General features: G+C 47.5%; 1 protein-coding gene across 1 annotated transcript; it reads right to left on the bottom strand.

Annotated features, from left to right (window-relative positions):
- Positions 1-3,214: 3,214 nt before the first annotated feature.
- INHBC (inhibin subunit beta C) lies at positions 3,215-24,358 on the bottom strand. The gene is made up of 3 exons (XM_002823422.6): positions 23,449-24,358; positions 20,206-20,842; positions 3,215-6,004 (listed from the first exon to the last, which is right to left on the bottom strand). Exons 2-3 carry the CDS (start codon positions 20,516-20,518, stop codon positions 5,259-5,261), a joined length of 1,059 nt encoding a protein of 352 aa, XP_002823468.3. The 5' UTR covers positions 20,519-20,842; positions 23,449-24,358; the 3' UTR covers positions 3,215-5,258.
- Positions 24,359-24,374: the final 16 nt, after the last annotated feature.

The raw sequence follows: 24,374 nt of genomic DNA, 5'->3' as shown, positions 1-24,374 counted from the left end.
CCATCAGGCCCCTGCAGGGGGTGGAGGTCCTCCTCCCCACCAGCTCAGGTTTCACCATCTGGCCATGGTGACTGGGTCTGAAGTAGGGGTATGGGGGTGGGGGGTGCAATGTGGACATGCATGATGCAAGAAAGAGGATGATTTCACATGCTCAGTCCCCACGATCTGGGACTTGGGGGAGGGAACGCCTTATGAGCCAGGTAGGGAAGGGCAATTTTCCCTCATACCTCTAGTCTTTCTAGCTTCACCACTGCTGCAGCAGTTTCCATGAGGCAGCTGTGAGTTCCAGTGGGTATTTCTCTGGGGCCCTTAGGCCAGAAGGAAAATTCTGGTCTCTTTATTTCTAGCACTGGGGCTCGGACAGGGATGAGGGTTTGGGCGGGTAGGAGAATGGAGCCCTCTTGCTCAGGCCCAGGTGGCAGTGCCACGAGGCACAGAAGTCACCCCCTGACCCTGCCTGTGCTGGCCGCCCAGAGTCCAGTTGGCCTGGAGCATGATGTGGAGCATGATGTGGAGGAAGGCCAGAGCGGGGGGGGGGGGGGGCGTGGTTGGAGCGGGGAACGTGTTCCTGTGATGTCTGGGGAAGCCCAGAGAGGTGGTGGTGGTGGTGATGCAATCTTACACAGGGCAGAGTCCATGAGGACTGTCAGGGGGCATGACACTTGGGAGGGCCTATACCCAGCTGCCACTTCTCTTTCAAGGGACTGTGAAAGTTGCCTAAAGTTGGGGCATCCTAGAAGTAGTGCAAGGCCTCTTTTTTTTCTTAAATTTTTAAAATTTAAATTTTATTTTATTTTATTGAGGTAAGGTCTCAATCTGTTGTTCAGGCTGGAGTGCAGTGGCACAATCATAGCTCACTGCAGCCTTGAACTCCTGGGCTCAGACAATCCTTCTGCCTCAGCCTCCTTAGTAGTTGGGACTACAGGTGCGCACCACCACACCTGGCTAATTTTTAAATTTCCCATAGAGACAGGGTCTCACTATGTTGCCCAGGCTGGTCTTGAACTCCTGGGCTCAAGCAATCCACTTGCCTCAGCCTCCTAAAGTGCTGAGGTTACAGGTGTGAGCCACCGCACCACCCTTCAGGCCTGTTAATGGGGGTAGAAAATGGGAGCTCTAAGAGCTTTTGACAACGAAGCAAGGTGAACACAGCAGTCTTGGTTCCCAGTCTCAGCCCTCCTGACCACATTTCCTCACTGGCTTTATTTTATTTTATTTTATTTTATTTTATTTTATTTTATTTTTTGAGGCTGAGTCTCGCTCTGTCACCCAGGCTGGAGTGCAGTGGCACAATGTCAGCTCACTGCAAGCTCCGCCTCCCAGGTTCATGTCATTCTTCTGCCTCAGCCTCCCGAGTCACTGGGACTACAGGTGCCCACCACCACGCCCGGCTAGTTTTTTGTATTTTTAGTAGAAACGGGGTTTCACTGTGTTAGCCAGGATGGTCTCCATCTCCTGACCTCATGATCTGCCCACCTGGGCCTCCCAAAGTGTTTGGATTACAGGCGTGAGCCAGCGCACCTGACCTATTTTTTATTTTATTTTTTATGTTTTTGACACAGGGTCTCACTCTGTCATCCAGGCTGGAGTGTGGTGGCCTGATCACAGCTCACTGCAGCCTCGACCTCCTGGGTTAAGTGATTCTTCCACCTCAGCTTCCAGAGTAGCTAAGTCTACAGGTGTGTGCCACCACACCACACCACACCACACCACATCACACCACACCACACCACACAGGCTAATTTATTTTTTATTCTTTTGTAGAGACAGGGTCTTGCTGTGTTGCCCAGGGTGGTCTCAAGCTCCTGGGCTCAAGCGATCCTCTCACCTCAGCCTCCCAAGGTGCTAGGATTATAGACATGAGCCACCGCACCCAGTCCTCACTGGCTTTAAATGGGGGGCGACCCAGACCCCTCCACCTTGAATTCATGAGGGTGGGCCTCATGCTAGCTTTTCTCCTTATGCCCCAGTTTCTCCAAGAAGCTTGACGGGGAGAAAGCTGTGGGGGAAGTGGGTGTGATTTGGAAATGTGTCTTTACTCCACTTTGTTCATCTCCCCACTGTTTAGATGATGGGGGCTGTCAAGAGAGACTATTAGATCTAGGGGACAGGGTTCCTAATTGGAGGGCTGGGCCTCAGTACCACCAGTGTCCACCATGTGGCAGTGCCGCGCCTCTGGACAGCAGCTGGCCTGTAGCTGGCTGGAGCTTCCCAGGGACAGGGAAGGGGCAGCTCTGGGGAATGGAGCGATGAGGAGTGCCCCTTGACCTGTCACTCTGGGGACCCTGCCTCCCCCACAAGAGACAGGGACAAGCTGGTTCCTCTGTTCTTTCCCCATCACACTGCCAGAGAAGAGAGACTGTCTTCAGGATCCACATCACTGCTACCTTTGGTTTTGGACCTCATCACACAAACACATGGCAATGGAGCTTGGTGATGTACCAGGCTCTTCCTAGAACCTCAGGGCACTATTTGGTGGGGGTGGAGTGGGGTGGGGGAGCACTGAGACGATTAGACCCTCCTGTCCACCCTGCATTTCTCCCCAAGCTCTGAAACATTCAAGAGCTCTGTCCAGTGTTCTCCCCAGCTCCCAGCTCCCATTCTGTTGGTCGGGCTGGTAAATGACAGCCCTCTACCCCCTTGGGTCTGGAACATTGGTCAGCAAAGTGGAGGTATCTATCCATGCTGGTGCTTCAGAAGGCTTACCTGTTGGTATCAGTAGGCAGTCAGGGGAAGTGACAAGAAGTGGCTGCAGGAGTCACTGACCCCACCTCTCCCCACCCTCACTGTCAGGTGCCCCCAATTTCCAGCTCTTCCCACCCCCTTGCTGCTGTGCCTGGCCTGGCCCTACCTCCCCACTGACACTTACGTCAGAGCTCAGCTATAAATACGCTCTTAGCATCTTAGTCACTTTTCCCAAGAAGTGCTCCTGGGTTATAAATACCCCAGCCATCTGCCTCACTGCCTGCCCTACCACCAACCTGGTTGGGGGCTGGGGGATAGCGACAGGCTTGGGGGCGGGTAAGGAAGTAGAAGACAGGCTTGGGGGTGGGTAAGGAAGTAGAAGAAGCGGGAGTGGTTATCTTGCTCAAATGAGAAAAGCCTGAAGGGGTCCAGAGGTAGGAGCTAGGAAGCTCTAGAAGAAAATGTTTGGAAGAAGACAGACCCACTCTCTCCCCTTATTACAAAAGACAGAGCCAAAAAAGAAAGGGAATAATGCTGATCCTGTTTTTATTTAAAAGTAGGCTATTTTGTTCATCATGGATTTTTTGCATTAATTTTGACTGTAAAATAATATTGCATTAAAGTCCTATCTTGATTAATAAATTGTTCACCACCCCCTTAAAATTTAGCCCCCCCAGGTGAATGACTCACTTTGCTTTACCGCAGTCCTAGCCCTGGGGACTAAGCTGTAGTTGGGAAGGAGGTTAGATCTGGGGGTCAGGGGTGTGTGGGGGAGACACCAGAAGGCCTCCTTAGATTCTCCTTAGATGAAGGTCTCTTCAAGTCAAAGGTGGGATAACTTCCATGGGTTGCTCAGGAAGCCCTCAAGCTCAGATTTACAGTCCCCCAGGCAGTCCTTTTCAGACTTTCTCCTCTAGGGTTCCTATTTCAAGGACCTCTTACCCTCATAGGAGGGGGTCATAAACTGAGCAAACACAGACATCACGTTTACCAAAGAACACATGGGTTTTGCGCAAACTCGGCCTTGGGCTGCAGACAATATCGACCTCGTGGTTCAGGACTGTCCAGCCAAAGGGAGGAGATGTGGGGGAGGAAGGGCAAAGGTCTAAAAAAGACCCAGTCTCAGAGCAAATGCCACCCTCTCCTCATCCAGGCCTTCCTCTTCTCCCTGTCCCACTCCAGCAGCCCTTGCCCATTCCAGCTTCCAGGCAGGGCTCCTGGGTGGAGCACTGGGGGTGGGTGAAAGGAAGGCAAGTCAGAGGTCCTGGCAGCCAGCTCTGAGCGTGCCTCTGCCTCCCACACTTGCGTGCTCACAGCTGGTCAGTTTACTGGATGACTAAGCATCGATCTGTCTCATCTTTTGGAGGGATTACAGAGGGAACAGGTAAAGCCTAGGTTTTTATTAGCCATGAGACCTCAAAGATGGTTCTGGAAGGATGGAGGGATGGGGGTACCTAAGAAAGAAGAGGCATAAAGTGTGAGATGGATACAATAGCTCAATTCTGAGGAGACCATGTGAACAGAGAGCAGAGTAGGCAGACTACAGCATAAGCAGGCAGGCTCTGTGTCATCTGGGGTGCCAGTTAGGGCCCTTGTAGGAGATAGAGGACCATTCAGCTGTCTGTTTTTGCCTCATCAAGATAACTTAGTGAAGGAATTATTTACAGAGGTATAGGCAGAGTTAAGGGAACCAGTAAGAGATGTTGAGGCCCCAGGGACTAGCAAGATAGAAAGCCTTTAGGACCCTCTAGTGTTGAAGCAGTTATATCAGAATGTAGGCAGAGCTAGGGCCATGGAAGGGGGTAGCCAGGCCACTAGTGTAGGGACACAGAATAGCCACAGTTACACAGAACCATGGCACCTAGGCAGAGAGGGAACAGGGATAAGAAATGCCCTGACTTCAGCAGGAAGCCAGAGGGCAGGGGAGCTCAGGTGATACAGCTCAGGCGAGTCAGCCCTTAAGGGCATAGAGAAAGGCAGAGAAGGACAAAAAATGGATGAAGGTATGCAAAGAGAGCTTTGGCAGTTCACCTGGACAACTAAGAAGGAAAGGGGCTCACAACAAAGAGGGGGGTAAGTAAGCCTCTATTTTGGGCAGCAGTGATCTAAACTTTGGTGAATCCAAAGGGCCTCTCTGGAGATTCACAAAAATCGGGGGAAGGGGCTGTGTCAACTCATCTTGGAGTGGGGACCATTGAGTAGAAAGGACAGGAAGGCATAGTGGGTTATGGGGTCAATTAAAGGTGAGCTAAGGGTGTCTTTGCCTGGGAACCAGATGGCATTGCTCATGGTTGGAGATGGGTCTGAGTCCCTGGAGTCGGGGTTAAGCATGTGGGGCTAGCGGGATGGACCATGCCCTAGGAAAGAGGGTAGTGGTCAGGAAGATGGCACAGTGACTTGCTTTAGATGAAGGTTTCTTCAAGTCAAAGGTGGGGTAATTTCCATAAGATGCTCAGGAAGAGGGAGTCCACATTCTGGACAGAGCATGAGGTCATTCCCTCCTCTCAAGGAAGTGCACTTCTGTAGGGGTGTGTTTTTCCATGCAACCTTGGGCTGCCCATACCACACATAGACTAACTGCACCCACAGGCCTCTACTACCATGTCAGGTATGTCAGTCTTGACAATGTTGCTGTCCCTGTCATAATAGAGCAGAGACAGGGGGCGCCGGGCTGTGGGTACACAGCATGAGCCCCCTCCAGTGGTGCCTGCAGCTGTGTTGGCCTTGAGAAGATTGAGCACTGCAGTGTGAAAGGAGGCAGCAATACCAGGCATGCCTGCTATGTGTAGTGGGCACTGCCCTATGCAGAAGTTCATGGCGTAGCCCTCAGGCTGGATGATCCAGTCGTGCCAGCCAATCTCACGGAAGTCCACAAAAAACTCTTGTCGACAGCACATCCTGGACCCTCCTTGGCAGTCAATGCCTCGTCGGTGAATCCGGTGTTTGCCCCCAACTCTCACCCGGGCTGCCACAAAAGGCCTATGGGCAGCTCCACCCAGGATGACTGAGCTCTGGGCTACCTGGCCTTCAAGTACCAGCTCCAGGGTCAGGTGCCCCTGGCTGCAAGCAGCTTGAGCTTCAGGCCCCAGGAGGAGTTGATGCCAGCCACTGGCATCCACCTCCAGCAGGTACTGAGTAGCCAAGGTGAGGTTGGTATTATGTGGACCCAGCACAAGGACCCTCATTTTCAAGGTCCAAGTGGTATTGGAAGGGAGCTGCACAAAGAACATGAGACTGGCCTGCTGGACCTCCCTGTCACCAGCAGTTCTATCAGAGGAGAAGTGAAAATCAAGACGAGTCTGGTTGATGGTGGAGAGGCCTGTGGACATAAGAAGCCCCAGTCATTGCGGCCCTCTGAGTGTCAATTCTACCAACTTTTTCTCTATACTCAGCATTCTTGAGTTGTCTATAGCACTTGGCATTTGCTACAGTTTAAACATGTCCTCCAAAGTTCATGTGCTGGAAATTGGACCCCCAATGCAGTGATGTTGGGAAGTGGGGCCTAATGGGAGGTGTTTGGGTCATGGGAACACCACCTTCATGAATGGATTAATGCCCTTATCTTGGGAATGGGTACCTTATAAAAGGATAAGTTTAATTCTCAGCCCCACTCTCTCTTTGCCCTTCTGCCATGGAATAACACAGCAAGAAGGCCCTCACCAGATGCCAGCCCCTTGATCTTGGACTTCCCAGACACCAGAACCATGAGTTAATACATTTCTGCTCATTATAAATGACCTAGTCTGTGGTATTCTGTTATACCAGCACAAAATGGACTAAGACAGCACTGCTGACAATCCTTTCCTTCCTGAAAATCTTTTCTCTCTTGGCTTCCATGACACAACTCTGTTATAATTCTTCCCTGGTTTTCTTTGCTGGCTTTTCTTTCTCTGACCATCCCTTTAATATCAGAGTTTTCCAAGGTCTGTCTTGGACTTTCATTTCCTTCTAGTCTACATTAAGGGAGCTCTTAATTAGACTCATGGTCAAGCAACATAATTTTTTTTTTTTTAGACGGAGTCTCATTCTGTCACCTAGGCTGGAGTGCAGTGGCATGATCTTGGCTCACTGCAACCTCTGTCTCCTGGGTTCAAGTGATTCTTCTGCCTCAGTCTCCTGAGTAGCTGGGATTACAGGTGCCTGCCACCACTCCCGGTTAATTTTTGTATTTTTAGTAGAGATGGGGTTTCACCATGTTGGCCAGGCTGGTCTTGAACTCCTGACCTTGTGATCCACTCGCCTTGGTCTCCCAAAGTGCTGGGATTACAGGCATGAGCCACCACGCCCAGCCAAGCAACACAATTTTTATGTTGGTGATTCCCAAATCTGTATGCCCAGACCAGACCATTTTGCATATTTGGACCGGACATATAGATTTGGAAATCACCAAGCTTCAGGCCTAGATTTCTAACTACTTACTTTTGTCACATGAATGTCCTGGCAGCACATTAAAATCAATTTGTCCCAGAGCTGGGTGCAGTAGTGCATGCCTGTAATCCCAGCTACTTGGGAGACTGAGACAACATGCCCAAGACCAACCCGGGCAACATGGCAAGACCCCATCTTATAAATACATATGTGTGTGTGTATGTGTGTATATATATGTATATATGTGTATATATGTGTGCATACATATATACAAACACAAGCACACACACATATAGTTTTGTTCCTGTTGCCCAGGCTGGAGTGCAATGGTGCAATCTCAGCTCACTGCAACCTCCGCCTCTCGGGTTCAAGCAATTCTCCTGCCTCAGCTTCCCAAGTAGCTGCACCCAGCTAATTTTGTATTTTTAGTAGAGACAGGGTTTCTCCATGTTGGTCAGGCTGGTCTCAAACTCCTCACCTCAAGTGATTCACTCCACTCAGCCTCCCAAAGTGCTGGGATTACAGGCGTAAGCCACCGCGCCTGGCCTATATATTTTTTTTAATCAATTTTTTTCAACCTGAAAAATCATTACTTTCCTTCCTGTACACCCCCTTTTCATTCTTGGTGGTGCCACTACCCTCCTTATCACCTGTAAAAACTCTATGATCAGCCGGGCGTGGTGGCTCACGTCTGTAATCCCAGCACTTTGGGAGGCTGAGGCAGGTGGATCACCTTAGGTCAGGAGTTTGAGACAAGCCTGGCCAACATGGTGAAACCCCATCTCTACTAAAAATCCAAAAATTAGCCAGGCATGGTGGTGGGTGCCCGTAATCCCAGCTACTTGGGAGGCTGAGGCAGGAGAATCGCTTGAACTCGGTAGGCAGAGGTTGCAATGAGCCAAGACCACACCATTGCACTCCATCCTGAGAGACAGAGTGAGCCTCTGCCTCAAAAAAACAAAACAAAAAAAAAACAAACTATGATTACTTTCTTCACTCCCCATATACCTTGTCTCACCAGAATGGTTCTAATGTCTGTGCATTTCTTTATATCCCTATTACTACTGCCCAATTTCCTCTTATCATCCCTCACCTTCCTTACTGAACATCTTAGTTGGGTTTCTATTCCCTCCACTCTACTGAAATTGCACACGTCAAGATCGCCAACACCTTCCACAAAGCAAATCTATCCATTTGTACTCAGCAAACTTGACCTTTAAGCAGTGTTTGACACGGTTAACCACTCCCTCCTTCCATATTTTCTTCTCTTGGCTTGTATAACACTGGCTCTGGGCTACCCGGCCTTCAAGTACCAACTCTATCTTTTTCTCCTCTATTGACAGCTCCTCTTTGTCGGCCCAACCTTTAAATGTTGGAAGTCAGGCCAGGCGTGGTGGCTCACAACTGTAATCCCAGAACTTTGGGAGACTGAGGTGGATGGATTGCTTGAGTCCAGGAGTTTGAGATCAGTGAGATCAGCCTAGACAACTTGGCAAAACCCTGTCTCTACAAAAATTACAAAATTACCCAGGCGTAGTAGTGTACACCTGTAGTCCCAGCTACTACAGAGGGCTAAGGTGGAAGGATTGCTTGACCCTGGGAGATCAAGGCTATAGTGAGACATCAACGCACCACTGCACTCCAGGCTGGGCAACAAAGTGAGACCCTGTCTCAAATAAATAAATAAATAAATAAATAAATAAATAAATAAATAAAGTCCTAAGCTCCCTTCTCTTCTCTATCTATACCCTCTCCCAGAATGATCATCCATTCCATGGCTTTCAATTCCATCTATATGCTGATGACTTCCAAATATATATCTCTGGTCCTGACCTCTCCCTTAGCCCCAGCCTTGTATGTCCAAGTGCCTATCTGATATTTGACTTGGACATCCAATGATATTTCAATCTCTTCTTTTTTTTAATTAAAAAAAATTTTTTTAGGCTGGGTGTGGTGGCTCACGCCTGTAATCCCAGCACTTTGGGAGGCCGAGGCAGGTGGATCAGTTGAGGTCAGTAGTTCGAGACCAGCCTGGCTAATGTGGTGAAACCCTGTCTCTACTAAAATTACAAAAAATCAGCCAGACATGTTGGCACATGCCTGTAATCCCAGCTACTCGGGAGGCTGAGGCAGGAGAATTGCTTGAACCCAGGAGGCGGAGAGGTTGCAGTGAGCTGACATCGCACCACTGCACTCCACCCTGGGCAACAGAGCGAGACTCTGTCTCAAAAAAAAAAAACACCACAAAAAATTAGCCAGGCATGGTGCGGGCACCTGTAATCCCAGCTACTTGGGAGGCTGAGGCAGGAGAATCACTTGAACCTGGGAGGCAGAGGTTGCAGTGAGCCGAGATCGTACCATTGCACTCTAGCCTGGACGACAGAGCGAGATTCTGTCTCCAAAAAAAAAAAAAAAGAAAAACAATTTACATGGAGATGGGGGGGTCTCACTATGTTACCCAGACTGGTCTTGAACTCCTGGCCTTAAGTGATCCTCTCACCTTGGCCTCCCAAAGTGCTGAGATCACAGGCATGAGTCAATGTGCCCAGCCTCAATCCTGTACAAGGAAGTCTAAATGTATCCCCCCAGTCCAAACCTGTTCCTTCTCCAAACTTCTCCCCTGTAAACGCATTGCTTAAGGCAAAATCTTGATTGTGTTTATCCTCTACTTTGAAATTATCTGAAAGTTTTATCAACTCTACTTCTAATTCATAATATAATTTCACTTCTCCCCACCTCCTCTACTACACATTAGTCCAACTCACAACCATCTTTTTCTTTAACTATAGCTTTTGTTCACTCAAGTGATTCATTCACTCTTGCCCTCCAAACCATTCTCCAAATATCAGCCAGTGATCTTTTTATAAATCTGATTAGTTTTATCTTCTCAGCTTAAAACACTTCAAATTCTTCCCCTTGCTCTTTGGGTAAAATCTAAACTCCTTGAAATAGAAAACTTGTTTGACACTTAACTACTACACCCTGCCTATACTGGCCTTTTTCTGTTCCTCAAATTCACCAAACATAAAGCTATCTCATAGCCTTTACACTTGCTAGTCTCTTTCCCTGGAACATCTTTCCAAGATCTTTGGATGACTGACTTCTTTTTGGCATTCAGCTCAGATGTCTCCCCCTCAGAGAGGTTTCAGGCTTCCTTCCTAATCTATCTAAAGCAGCCTTCAGCCAGGCGTGGTGGCACATGCCTGTAATCGCAGCACTATGGGAGGTCAAGGTGGCAGGATTGCTTGAGGCCAGGAGTTTGAGACCGACTGGGCAACATAGTGAGACCCTGTCTCTACAATAAGTAAAAAATATATAAATAAATAAAAAATAGCTGGGCATGGAGGAACACACCTGTAATCCCAGCTACTCGGGAGAATCACTTGAGCCCAGGAGGTCAAAGCTGCAATGAGCCAAGATCATGCCACTGCACTCTAGCCTGGGCAACAGAGCGAGACTGTCTCAAAAATGAAATAAACGAATAAAATGTAATAAAATAAAATAAAATAAAAATAGCCTTCAATTCTGCCTCCATCTCTCTAATACATCATCCTGCTTAATTGTTTGTATAGCCATTATCATGCTCCGTAGTCAGTGTGGTTCTTTTTTTTTTTTTTTTTTCTGAGACAGAGTCTTGCTCTGTCACCCAGGCTAGATTGCAGTGGTACGATCTTGGCTCACTGCAACCTCTACCTACCCGGTTCAAGCAATTCTCCTGCCTCAGCCTCCTGAGTAGCTGGGATTACAGGCATGCACCACCATGCCCTGCTAATTTTTGTATTTTTAGTAGAGACGGGGTTTTGCCATGTTGGCCAGGCCACTCCTGAACTCCTGACCTTGTGATCCTCCTGCCTCGGCCTCCCAAAGTGCTGGGATTACAGGCATGAGCCACCAAGCCCGGTCCAGTGTGGTTCTTCGTTCATTTGTTTACTACGTATTTCTCCTACCCCTCCTTCTTCCCTGCAGCTAGAATGTAAGCTCCATGAAAACAGTGGTTGTGCCTGTATGGTTCACCATTGTATCCCCAGTACTTGGTATTTAGTAAGCACTCAATAAACACTTGTTGAGACCAGGCGTGGTGGCTCACACCTGTAATCCCTGCACTTTGGGAGGCCGAGATGGGAGGATCACCTGAGGTCATGAGGTCATGAATTTGAGATCAGCCTGGCCAACATGGTGAAACCCCATTTCTACTAAACATACAAAAATTAGCCGAGTGTGGTGGCATGCACCTGTAGTCCCAGCTACTCAGGAGGCTGAGGCAGGAGAATTGCTTGAACTCGGGAGGCAAAGGTTGAGGTGAGCAGAGATCACACCGCTGCACTCCAGCCTGGGTGACAGAGCCAGACTCTGTCTCAAAAACAAACAAACAAATCAACAAAATACTTGTTGAATGGTCTTTCATTTCTTCAATTATTTTAACATCAGGATTCTTTTCCCAAAACATGGATGGATCATAAAATTCATGGTCTCAAAAACTTTATTAGTTAATAAAGTCCTAACTCTTTTAGGAAGCAGTTAAATACCCATTGTAATTTGGCCTTAGCTAATTTTTTTTTTTTTTTTTTTTTTTTTTAAGTGAGAAGTGTTTTACGAGGCCCGGCACGGTGGCTCATGGCTGTAATCCCAGCACTTTGGGAGGCCGAGGTGGGCGGATCACCTGAGGTCGGGAGTTTGAGACAAGCCTGACCAACATGGAGAAACCCCATCTCTACTAAAAATACAAAATTAGCCGGGCATGCTGGTGCATGGCTGTAATCCCAGCTACTTGGGAGGCTGAGGTAGGAGAATTGCTTGAACCTGGGAGTCGGAGGTTGCGGTGAGCTGAGATCACGCCATTGCACTCCAGCCCGGGCAACAAGAGCAAAACTCTGTCTCAAAAAAAGAAAAAAAATTAGCTAGGCGTGGTGGCACGCCCCTGTAGTCCCAGCTACTCAGGAGGCTGAGGCAGGAGAATCACTTGAACCCAGGAAGTGGAGGTTGCAGTAAGCCGAGGTCGCACCACTGCACTCCAGCATGGCAACAGAGCAAGACTACGTCTCAAAAAAAAAAAAAAAAAAAAAAAAAGAGTGCTTTATTATGGGAATGGAACTGATACTCTCATGGACTCAAAAAGGCAGGATATGAAGTTCAACTAGGCTTCATGTAAATTGGAAAGTCAGGAATAAGGTTCTTTTTTTTTTTTTTTTTTTTTTGAGACGGAGTCTCACTCTTGTCGCCTGGGCTGGAGCGCAGTGGCGCAATCTCGGCTCACTGCAATCTCAGCCTCCTGGGTTCAAGCAATTCTCCTGCCTCTGCCTCCCAAGTAGCTGGGATTAGAGGCACCCGCCACCATGCCCAGCTAATTTTCGTATTTTTAGTAGAGACAGGGTTTCCCCATGTTGGCCAGGCTGGTCTTGAACTCCTGACCTTAGGTGATCCGCCCACCTCAGCCTCCCAAAGTGCTGGGATTACAGGTGTGAGCCAATGTGCCCAACAGGAACAAGGCTGCTCTTGACAGCTCTCATAGCCAACAAGATCTCTTTCATCTCACTCTCTAGATAAGTCAGTTCCACTCTTCTCTCTCTGTGGATCTACTACTTCTGCATCCTTGTCAGCTTCCTCAGGTCCCAAAATTGTGGCCCAGGTCCCAAGTCTATAGGACCTTTTGCTCAGCTCCTCCTAAGTTAGCAGATCTTCCAGTGTCCCAATTCCAAAATCCTAAAAGAGTCTGACTGGCCCAACTAATCTTTTTCTTGCTAGGTCACAAAGCACCCTATAGTTAGTACCTTTTAAGTCACTCCAGTTATGGCAGGCAAACACAAGACCAACAGGGGCTGTAGTAGACTATTACACTGTTGGCCCCAAAGGCCAACATCTCCCAATATTCATGGCTTTGTGCTGTCCCTTTCCATATTAATTCTGGGCTTAGCCATGTGACTTGATTTGGGCAGTGAGACATTAGCAACCATCATGTTTATTGAGTACTTACATATTGAGGCATTCCACTCTTGGAAGCCAGCCACAGTGCTTTAAAGGAAGTTGAGCTAGACTACTAAATTATGAGAAGTCATATGGAGACAGACTTTGGAGGATTAGAGACCATCTTATATGTTCCAGTCCCATCTGAGTCCCCAACTGAAGTTGCATGGGAGACCTCAGCTACACCACATGGAGCAGAAGAACTGTCCAGATAAGCACAGTCAAGCCACAAAATCATGAGAGTGGCTGGGGGCAATGGCTCATGCTTGTAATCCCAGCACTTTGGGAGGCTGAGGTGGGTGGATCACTTGAAGTCAGGAGTTCAAGACCAGCCTGTCCAACATGGTGAAACCCTGTCTCTACTAAAAATACAAAAAAAGCCAGGCATGGTGGCGGGCACCTATAATCCCAACTACTCGGGAGGCTGAGGGAAGAGAATCTCTTGAACCCTGGAGATGGAGGTTGCAGTGACCCAAGACTGTGCCACTGCACTCCAGCCTGGGCAACAGAGTGAGACTCCATCTAAAAAAAAAAAGAATCATGAGAAATAATGAATGTGTTGTTTTAAGCCTCTATGTTTTGGGCTGGTTTGTTATATTGATAAGTAACTGAAACAAAAATTAGTATCAGAAGTGGGGTGCTACCATCACAAAAACCTAAAATATGTTGCATTGACTTTGTTTTTTTTTTTTTTTTTGAGACGGAGTTTTGATCTTATTGCCCAGGCTGGAGTGCAATGACGTGATCTTGGCTGACTGCAACCTCTGCCTCCTGGGTTCAAGCGATTCTCCTGCCTCAGCCTCCCCAGTAGCTGGGATTACAGGCATGTACCACCACACCCGGCTTTTTTTTTTTTTTTTTTTTTGAGATGGAAGTTCACTCTTGTTGCCCAGGCTGGAGTGCAATGGCACGAACTCGGCTCACTGCAACCTCCACCCCCCGGGTTCAAGCAATTCTCTTGCCTCAGCCTCCCGAGTAGCTGGGATTACAGACATGTGCCACCACACCTGGCTAATTTTTTTGTATTTTTAGTAGAGATGGGTTTCTCCATGTTGGTCAGGCTGATCTCGAACTCCTGACCTCAGGTGATCCACCCACCTTGGCCTCCCAAAGTGCTGGGATTACAGGCGTGAGCCACCGTGCCCCAAATGCCTGGCTATTTTTGTATTTTTAGTAGAGACGGGGTTTTTCCATGTTGGTCAGGCTGGTCTCGAACTCCTGACCTCAGGTGATCCACCTGCCTCAGCCTCCCAAAGTGCTGGGATTACAGGCGTGAGCCACAGCAACCAGCCTTTTTTTTTTTTTTTTTTTTTTAAAGAAACATCTTGCTATGTTGACCAGGCTGGTCTCAAACTCCTGGCCTCAAGTGGTCCTCCCACCCTGGCCTCCCAAAGTGTTGGGATTACAGGCATGAGCCACTGTGCTTGGTCAGTTGCACTGGCTTCGGGAATGAGTGGCAGGCAGAAGTTAGAAGGATAGGGAAGAAACTGTTAGTAAAGGAAGGAAGAACAGTGAGGAAGTTGCTATTGGAGGCTGAAGAAAGGGGAACTTGTATTGTGTATTGGCTATCACCTGTGGTAACTTAGAAGCCAGGAAAGATATCTAACAAAGTTGTGAATTTAGCTAATGATATTTCCAGGCAGAATGCTGAAAATGCCAATTGGTATATTTTAGTTGCCTAAGATAAGGCATTTTGGGAGAGAGATGAACTAAAAAAGGAACTGTGGCTGGGCGTGGTGGCTAACACCTGTAATTCCAGCACTTTGGGAGGCTGAGGCGGGCAGATCACAAGGTCAAGAGATCGAGACCATCCGGGCTAACATGCTGAAAACCCATCTCTACTAAAAATACAAAAATTAGCTGGGTGTGGTGGTGTGCACCTGTTAGTCCCAGCTACTGAGGAGGCTGAGGCAGGAGAATCGCTTGAACCCGGGAGGCAGAGGTTGCAGTGAGCCAAAACTGCACCACTGCACTCTATTCTGGTGACAGAGCAAGACTCCGTCTCAAAAAAAAAAAAAAAAAAAAAAAAAAAAGGCACTGTTCAATTTTCAAACAGAATTCAGAGAAAATATTTCTAAAAGGACTTGCTAAATTAAAAAATAGAACCCCTTACTCTATGTTGCTAATTTTCCAGAAAACAAAACAAAACAAAACAAAACCTTTTTCTTCATGTTGTACATGTAGAGGAAAGAAAAGAAAAATAACAACAAAAATTCTTTTTCATTCTTCCTCTCTGACAAAAGGTTCTTAAAGTAAGAAATTACCTCAGGGCAAAAATCAAATCCAGGGCATTTCCAGTAATACAGGGACTCAGAGTGAAGATCAAAACAAATAAAGGGTCAGCTATAAAACCTTTTGTTAGCTGGTCATGGGAACACATGCCTATAGCCCCAGCTACTCAGGAGGCTGAAGCAGGAGGATCCCTTGAGGCCAGGAGTTTGAGGCTATAATGCAATATTATTGAGGCTGCAAATAGCCACTATACTCCAGCCTGGGCAACATAGCGAGACCATCTCTAAAACACAAACCAAAAAAACGCTTTGTTTGTTAAGATCTAACATTTTTTTTTTGAGATCTAAAATTTAAGACGATGTTCTGTCAACCCTCACAACTAGACAAATGCACTTCTAAACATCTTAAAGGTGTCATCCCATGACACAGACTTGTAGCCTAAAGAAGGGTCTGTCTTGATAGAATGTGGTGCCTTCTGTGTAACTGAGTAGACTACAATTTATTATTTACAGGGTCCACAGAGTTTTAAAGAGAAGTTTAATACTGAGAGCAGCACCAGTTTGGACTAAAAGGGAAAATTCAAAATAAAAAGGGGTCTCTGGGCCCCCAACTCTGGGCAGAAAGTAGGCTGAGAAAACTACTCAGCCACAAACACAGATCATTTCCTATTTAAAAGGAAAGACACCTCAGCAGGTAGAGTGCCAAGGGCTGAGAGGGTGGATTTGGAAGTCCAGGAGAGCAGTGGTGAACAATGGGAAATACCAGGGAGCAGAACCAGGCCCTAACTAACCAAGGGAATTCTGGGTTTGGAGTGGACCTAGATATTTGCCTGGCTGAATATAAGAAGTTTTATGGATCAGTGACTGCTCTGTGTCTCCTATTCTCCCATACCCCATTTTGAACAGGAATATCTATTATGTTTATCCTGTCCCTGTCTCAGCATTGTATGTTAAGTGCGTGGGAGGTAGAGAACTTGTATTTTTAGTACACAGACAGTGGTATGCTGGTAAATGTTTAATAACTGGTCTCCAGGGAAAAAAATCAAAAGCCCTGATTTGTAGTCTTTGTCAATTTCTATAAGACTACAAATTCTCCCACCATGGCTGATTTCAAGCTGCTAATGTGACATCACTGAATGCTGAGTTGGGAGAAGATGTTCACAATCAGCTTTCATAAGTCAGAATAAGCCAGTGCTAGGACACCACTGAAGGCCCCTGCACCTGAAGAAATGTACCAGAGGAGCCTCACCTATATTTGCACCTAATTCAGGTGATGAGATGCTGGACTTCAGCCCGATCCTGATGCCATAAAGGGATGAAAGTTTGATGTGGGTAGCTGGGAGAGGATGATTGTATTTTGCTTGTGGGAGAGATATAAATTGTTAGGGGTCAGAGGGCAGACTTTAGTAGGCTGCTAGATTGGTAGTCCCCAATAAACGCTACCTCATGGCTTTCATGCCTTCGTCTAGTTCCATCTCACAGTGATTGATTCTAGGCTTGGCTACAATGACTTGCTTTGTCAATGGGACATTAGCAAGCACGGTGTATGTAGAAGTTTGAGAATAATTTACACATTGAAATTATCCTCTTGGAATTGGCCACCATTCTCTAAAGAAACTTGGGATAGACCATTGAATGATAAGAGGCTTCATGGAGAGAGGCTGTTACATTCCCTCAAAATTCATATGTTGAAATCCTAACCCCCATGTGATGGTATTAGGAAGTGGAGCCTTTGGGAGGTGATTAAGTAATGAGGGTGGAGCCCTCATTAATAGGATCAGTGCCTTTATAAAAGATTTCCAGAGAGCTGCCTTGTCCCTTTCCTCCATGGGCAGTCACTAAGTCTACTCTCTAGTTCCTGCTCCCTCCCACTTTAACACTCAAAGTACTTTACCTGTATTAGCCCATTTAATTATCTCAACTATCCTCTTATTATCCCCATTTAACAAATGAGAAAACTATTAACCACTAGGTCAAACAGCTAATAAATGGCTGAGCAAGAATCTGAGCCCAGGCTATCTAGCTCCAGTTCAAGCGGGGTCTTGAAACAGGCAGGGGCGGGTGCAGTGGCTCACATCTGTAATCCTAGCACTTTGGGAGGCCGAGGTGAGCAGATCACTTGGGGTCAGGAGTTCGAGACCAGCCTGGCCAACATGGTGAAACCCCGTCTCTACTAAAAATACAAAAATTAGCTGGGTTTAGTGGCGTTCGCCTGTAGTCCCAGATACTCGGGAGGCTGAGGCAGGAGAATGGCTTGAACCCAGGAGGCGGGGGTTGCAGTGAGCTGAGATTGTGCTACTGCACTCCAGCCTGGGCAACAGAATGAGACTCCATCTCAAACAAACAAACAAACAAAAAATGAGCGAATGAGGGGCCAGAAATGGGAAGGGTCTTCCGGACCTAAGAAAGAGCTTGCAAAGGGCTCAATTGGCATTTTCTTTCTTTCTTTTTTTTTTTTTTTTTTTGAGACGGAGTGTCACTCTGTTCCCCAGGCTGGAATGCAGTGGCACAATCTCGGCTCACTGCAAGCTCCGCCTCCCGGGTCCATGCCATTCTCCTGCCTCAGCCTCCAGAGTAGCTGGGACTACAGGTGCCCGCCACCATGCCCAGCTAATTTTTTTTTGTATTTTTAGTAGAGACGGGGTTTCACCATGTTAGCCAGGATGGTCTCGATCTCCTGACCTTGTGATCTGCGTGACTCGGCCTCCCAAAGTGCTAGGATTACAAGCGTGAGCCACCGCGCCCGGCCTTCAATTTGCACTTTCTAGAGTCCTGGCTTAGAATTCCTGATCTGCTCACTATATACTCCAACTAGTCCCCTGTCTGTGGAAGTAACTATCTCTCCTCCTTGTCCTCTTTCATCCATCTTTCTTTAATTAATTAATTTTAGAGATGGGGGTCTCACTCTGTTGCCCAGGCTGGAGGGCAGTGGTGCAAACAGCTCAGTGCAGTCTCAAACTCCTGGGCTCAATGATCCTCCATCTCAGCCTCCCAAATAGCTGGGACTGCAGGTGCACTCCACCGCACCCAGCTATCTTTAGCCCAGGGATGGTGGCTCATGTCTGTAATCTTAGCATTTTGCGAGACCGAGGCGAGTGGATTGCTTGAGCCCAAAAGTTCAAGACCAACCTGGGCAACATGATGAAATCCTGTCTCTATAAAAAAATTTAAGCTGGGCGCGGTGGCTCACGCCTGTAATCCCAGCACTTTGGCAGGGTGAGGCAGGTGGATCATGAGGTCAGGAGATCGAGATCATCCTGGCTAACACGGTGAAACCCTGTCTCTACTAAAAATACATAAAAAGTAGCCAGGCGTGGTGGTAGGCGCCTGTAGTCCCAGCTACTTGGGAGGCTGAGGCAGGAGAATGGCGTGAACCCAGGAGTTGGAGCTTGCAGTGAGCCAAGATCGCACCACTGAACTCCAGCCTGGGCGACAAAGCGAGACTCCATTTCAAAAAATAAAATAAAACAAAATAAAATAAAATAAAATAAAATAAAATAAAAAATAAAAAAATTAGCCAGGCATGATGGCGCATACCTGTAGTCCCAGCTACTTGGGAGGCTGAGGTGGGAGGATCACCTGAGCTTGAGCCTGGGAGGTTGAGGCTGCAATGAGCTGTGAGCATACCACTGCATTCCAGCCTGGGTGACAGAGGAAGACTGTCTCAAAAAAAAAAAAAAAAAAAAAAGAAAAAGAAAAGGCTGGGCACAGTGGCTCACACTTGTAATCCCAGCACTTTGGGAGGCCGAGGCGGGCAGATCACGAGGTCAGGAGTTCGAGACCAGCGTGGCCAGCATAGTGAAACCCTGTCTGTACTAAAAATACAAAAATTAGCCGGGTATGGTGACACATGCCTGTAGTCCCAGCTACTCGGGAGGCTGAGTTGGGAGAACTGCTTGAACCCAGGAGGCAGAGGTTGCAGTGACCTGAGACCATGCCATTGCACTCCAGCCTGGGTGACAGAGTGAGACTCTGTTTCCAAAAAAAAAAAAAAAAAGTTTTTAAAAAAGAGACAGGGTCACCGGGCACAGTGGCTCACGCCTGTAATTCCAGCACTTTGGGAGGCTGAGGCGGGAGGATCACGAGGTCAGGAGTTTGAGATCAGCTTGGCCAACACGGTGAAACCCAGTCTCTACTAAAAATATAAAAATTAGCCGGGTGTGGTGGTGGGCACCTGTAATCCTAGCTACTCAAGAGGCTGGGGCAGGAGAATTGCTTGAACCCAGGAGGTGGAGGTTGCAGTGAGCCGAGATCACGCCACTGCACTCCAGCCTGGGTGACAGAGCAAGACTCCGTCTCAGGAAAAAAAAAAAAAGGGTCTTGCTATGTTGCTCAGGCTGGTCTCAAACACCTGGCTTCAAGTGATCCTCCTGCCTTCTGAGTAAGTGGGATTACAGGCATGAGCCACTGTGCCCAGCCCCTTTATCCATCTTTCTGAGTCCCATTTTGACCCTGTTCTCTGTGATGTGGGGACCTGAGGTATATATGGGAACATGACATATGGTGAGGTATTGTAGTCCTGGTGTTTTATTTTTTCTTCTTTTACTCAAATGAGGCAACTGGAGGAGAGGGGAAGGGAGGGGCTAGATCCTGGGGCCAGAGAAAGGAGAGACTCCCCACCTCCCAGTTGCTGTGTGCAGACCCAGGAAGTGGATGGGCTCACACCACAGCCTGTGGGTTTGTGGGGCCTGCAGAGAGAGGACCCGGAGGACGGCAGCCAATCTCAAAAGAAGTGAAATTTACCAGCTTTCCAGCTGCCTATTGGTCAGGTCTGAGCTGTCAGAGTGACCCCAGGGGGATGTGGGGGTTGTCGCGACACCTGGGATAAGGAGATTACAGCCTGTGGGAAGCAGGGGTTGGATGGTTTTTGGGGAAGGAGTCAGAGGTAAGGCTGGTGAGGAAACTTTTCCTTTCCTTGAGGGGTCAAGTTCTGGAGAAGAGCTACAGATCAGGAACCCACCTGTCTCGGCAAAGCTGATGATTTCACATTCCTGTTCCCTGTTGTCCTCCAGAAGTGCTCCCTGTGGGACCCCGTGGAGGCGCTGCAGTGCAGTCCTCAAAGCAGCTCTGGACACAGGGCGGTTCAGTGTTGGGCGCTGGGTGAGGTGCAGCTTGTCCAAGATGCTTCTCTTGGCCAGATCAAGAAGCAGCTCCCGCTGGCTCTCCAGTTCCAAGGTGGGCCCCCCACATGCTGGACACTGACCGCCAGCTCTGGGAGTGGCCACTGTGGTTGGAGCCAGGAGGAGAAAGGCCAGAAGCAATGAGGTGGTCATTGCTGGGGAAGGCCCTTCTTGAGCAATACAGACACAGGGCTCAGGGTCTCAACAGCTGTGGTCTCAACTCTGTCCTGGCTGCCAGAAGCCCTGGAAGAAGTGTGTGTCCAGCTGGCATGGCTCCTTGTTGCAGGGGACAGAGCAGCAGCCAAACATCTGACTTGAAAATGAAGCCAGTTACAGGTAGAACTTGGCAGAATCTGCCAACACATAGTCAGTGAAAGTACAGAGTGGGGGACGTGAGGAGAGGTTGGTTTGTTTAGGGAAAGACACGTCCCTGGGCCAATGTTGGGAGACAGTTGTTATCCATGTGAGCTGCCAGGCCTGGGGACAAAGGTGAGAGATTAAATTCCTCCTCAGATCTCTACCCTTGCTGGGAATCCTGGGCATGGGGGAAAGGGACAGATCACAGGTTTTGGGAAAGAATGTTAAAGGGAGACTCTCAAACAAGAAGGGGTCATTGGCAAGGCACTTTAGCTCACTGTCATGCGTGAATAATTGAGAGTTGCATTCTTTTTTGCCTGGTGTTTCTCAAAGCCCATCCCCATCCCTCCATCCTCCCTCCCTGGGGTTCTCAATCCAGCCTTATTTGTTAGCCCTGGTTGAGTTTTGCCCAAGAAGTCTCAAAACCACGAAGTCTGAAGGTTAAGGGAAGGGAGAACAGCGTTCTAGCCATGTCTTCGATGCTCTCAGAGGGAACTCTTAAGGTGGGGAAAGGGCTTGAGTTCCAGATTTGCTCACCCTTTGGGGTTTCTTTTTGTCTCGGAAAAGAAGTTTTGAGATTCCACCCCCTTTTTTTTTCTTTTGAGATGGAGTCTCGCTCTGTTGCCCAGGCTGGAGTGCAGTGGCATAATTTTGGCTCACTGCAACCTCCGCCTCCCGGGTTCAAGCAGTTCTCCTGCCTCAGCCTCCTGAGTAGCTGGGATTACAGGTGCGTGCCACTATGCCTGGTTAATTTTTGTATTTTTAGTAGAGACGGGGTTTCACCATGTTGGTCAGGCTGGTCTCGAACTCCTGACCTCGTGATCCGCCTGCCTCGGCCTCCCAACATGCTGGGATTACAGGCGTGAGCCACCGTGCCCAGCCAGGAGTATAGGTTTTAAATCCAGGTATTCTTGGTTGTTGTTCTTCAGTTCTTGCACTTGTCTCAGAAACATTTCAGGCTTTTATTCTGTGTCATGGCACTGAGAAAATAAAACAATTTTAATCTGGGAAATGCAAGTCTTTTAAGATTATCAGGCTCAGAGAGACATTAAAATGAGACAGCAGACCAGGCATGGTGGCTCAAGCCTATAATCCCAGCACTTTAGGAGGCCAAAGCGGGCAAATCATTTGAACTCACGAGTTCAAGACCAGCCTGGGCAACATAGCCAGACCCTATCCATACTAAAATAAAAAATAAATAAATAAAATAAAATTTAAAAAAAGCTGGGAGTGGTAGTGTGTGCCTGCAGTCCCAGCTACTCAGGAGGCTGAGACTGGAGGATCATTTGAGCCCAGGAGGTTGAAGGTGCAGTGAGCTGTAATTGTACTGCTGCACACCTGCCTGGGAAATAGAGTGACAGCCTGTCTCAAAAAAAATAAATAAAAAATAAATAAATAAAATGAGACGGCAATCATGTCCTACTCCCTGCTTTTGAGCTATGTATTCATCTCTTGAAATTGCTTGCTATTGCCACAAGTAACTATAAATTAACGTAACAATGCTGCACTGGACACTATAACCTAGATCCTATAGCTTAACAATGTATAGCCAATCACTAATCAATGTTATTTCTGTAAACCAACAAGAATACCCAACAACTCTGTATCAGTCTACTCCCTGTCTCCTTCTTTTTTGCTCTTAAAAATGTGCTTGTAGGCTGGGCGTGATGGCTCACGTCTGTAATTCCAGCACTTTGGGAGGCCGAAGTGGGCAGTTCACTTGAGGTCAGGAGTTCCAGATCAGCCTGGCCAGCATGTTGATACCCCATCTGTACTAAAAATACCAAAGAAAAATAAAAAAATAAAAATAAGCCGGGCGTGGTGGCACATGCCTGTAGTCCCAGCTACCTGAGAGGCTGAGGCAGGAGAATCACTTGAACCCGGGAGGTGGAGGTTGCAGTGAGCTGAGATCACGCCACTGCACTCCAGCCTGGGTGACAGAGCAAGACTCTGTCTCAAAAAAAAAAAAAAAAAAAAAATCTGGAACTTTGGTTTAATTATTGTGCCTCAGGTTTCCTCATCTATAAAACAGGTATAATAATAGTACCTATTGTATTGAGGATTTGATACTACAATAGATGTAGAATGCTACACATTGTATATTGTACTTACATACACATAATGCAAATATTAGCTATTATTTCCTAGTGGTCATCACTGCCTGGTCTGGAACTCCTGAGCTCAAACGATCCACCTGCCTTGGCCTCCCAAAGTACTAGGTGTGAGCCACTGCACCCGGCCAAGACAAAAAGTTTAAATCGTGGTGAAAAGTGGCAGGTTAGATCAGTTCAGTTCAGTTGTATTTTTCTTCCCCCGTTGTTCTCCAGAGGGTTGAGAGAATTTGGGGGCAGGAGGCAGTGATGACCAGGAGAGAGGGCTAGGCGAGGTGGCTCACACCTGTAATCCCAGCACTTTGGAAGGCCGAGGCGGGTGGATCACCTGAGGCCAGGAGTTCCAGACTAGCCTGGCCAACATGGCAAAACCCCGTCTCTACTAAAAATACAAAAAAATCGCCGGGCGTGATGGTGCGTGCCTGTAGTCCCAGCTACTCTGGACGCTGAGGCAGGAGAATCGCTTGAACCTGAGAGGTGAAGGCTGCAATGAACCGACATTGCATCACTGCAGTCTAGTTGCCTGGGTGACAAAGCGAGACCCCATCTCAATAAATAAATAAATAAATAAATAAATAAATAAATAAAACAAACAAACAAAAAACGCCAACCAACCTGGAACTTGCTCATCCTTGAAGGAAAGATGAACTTCATGCTTCTATGACTTTGGCGGAATCTCCATTCTTACCTCTCTAGTGAACTATTTATAGTCTCAAGATTAGCTGGAATTTCACCTGTAGTTTCTCTGTAACTTAATCTCTTTTACCTCTAAGAACGAATTGCTGTTCCTTGTGTTTCCATAGCACATTTAAACCTTTCTATTATAGCACTTAAATTGTACTATAATTATTTGACTTTTTTTGCCTACCGCAGTTCCTGTCACAAGGTAAATATTTAATGGTCGAATTCTACAAAAGACTACATTGCTTCTTTGAAGGAGTTTGGTCAGTAAATTATCCACACACACATAATCAATAACTAAATTGATTCTGCCTAGAATGGACAAAACGGGGGAGGTTGGACATTTAAGACGATTTTTGAGAACTGTATCTTAGAGAGGGGATGATGGTAAAAATGTGATCCTAATAGGACAGACTGAGTTCCTCCTAGGTCAGTTTTTTTCATCTTTACGTAAAATGGACATTTACCTGCTGAACTATAGTTATCCATGTATGCAACAAATACCGAGTGTACGTTCTTTTGGTACAGGAGTTACTGCCCTAAGTGAAAGGCTGTTTTGAAAGTGCTCTGTAAATGGAAATTACTTTAGAATGATCACTATTAGTATTATATTGAAATCCAGGGTATTCTATCTGACAGACTTGATGGGTTTAAGGAGGACCGAGGCTCCCAGTGGCTCCGGATTGGTGTCCTGACACAGGTAACGCGGAAGAAGGCGAGCGAGCGAGTGCGAGTGCGCGCGCGCCAGCGGGAGTGCGTGCGGCAGGCAGTGGGCCCCGCAGGGCTGCTGAGGGGCACGCGGGAAGCCAGGAAGCAGGGACGGGCGGATCGCAGGACGGGGTGACGACAACGCCAGACGT

This window comes from Pongo abelii, chromosome 10, assembly GCF_028885655.2.
Source record: "Pongo abelii isolate AG06213 chromosome 10, NHGRI_mPonAbe1-v2.0_pri, whole genome shotgun sequence".
In the NCBI taxonomy this organism is placed as follows: domain Eukaryota; kingdom Metazoa; phylum Chordata; class Mammalia; order Primates; family Hominidae; genus Pongo; species Pongo abelii.
This window is presented reverse-complemented; position numbering and strand designations above follow the sequence as displayed.

Excerpts from the sequence above, each read along its gene's own strand:
- INHBC (XM_002823422.6), bottom strand. The coding sequence starts at position 20,518 with ATGACCACCTCATTGCTTCTGGCCTTTCTCCTCCTGGCTCCAACCACA. Across the intron at positions 6,005-20,205 it reads CATCAGCTTTGCCGAGACAG|GCCTCTCCACCATCAACCAG; the intron begins GTGGGTTCCTGA and ends TTATGTCCACAG.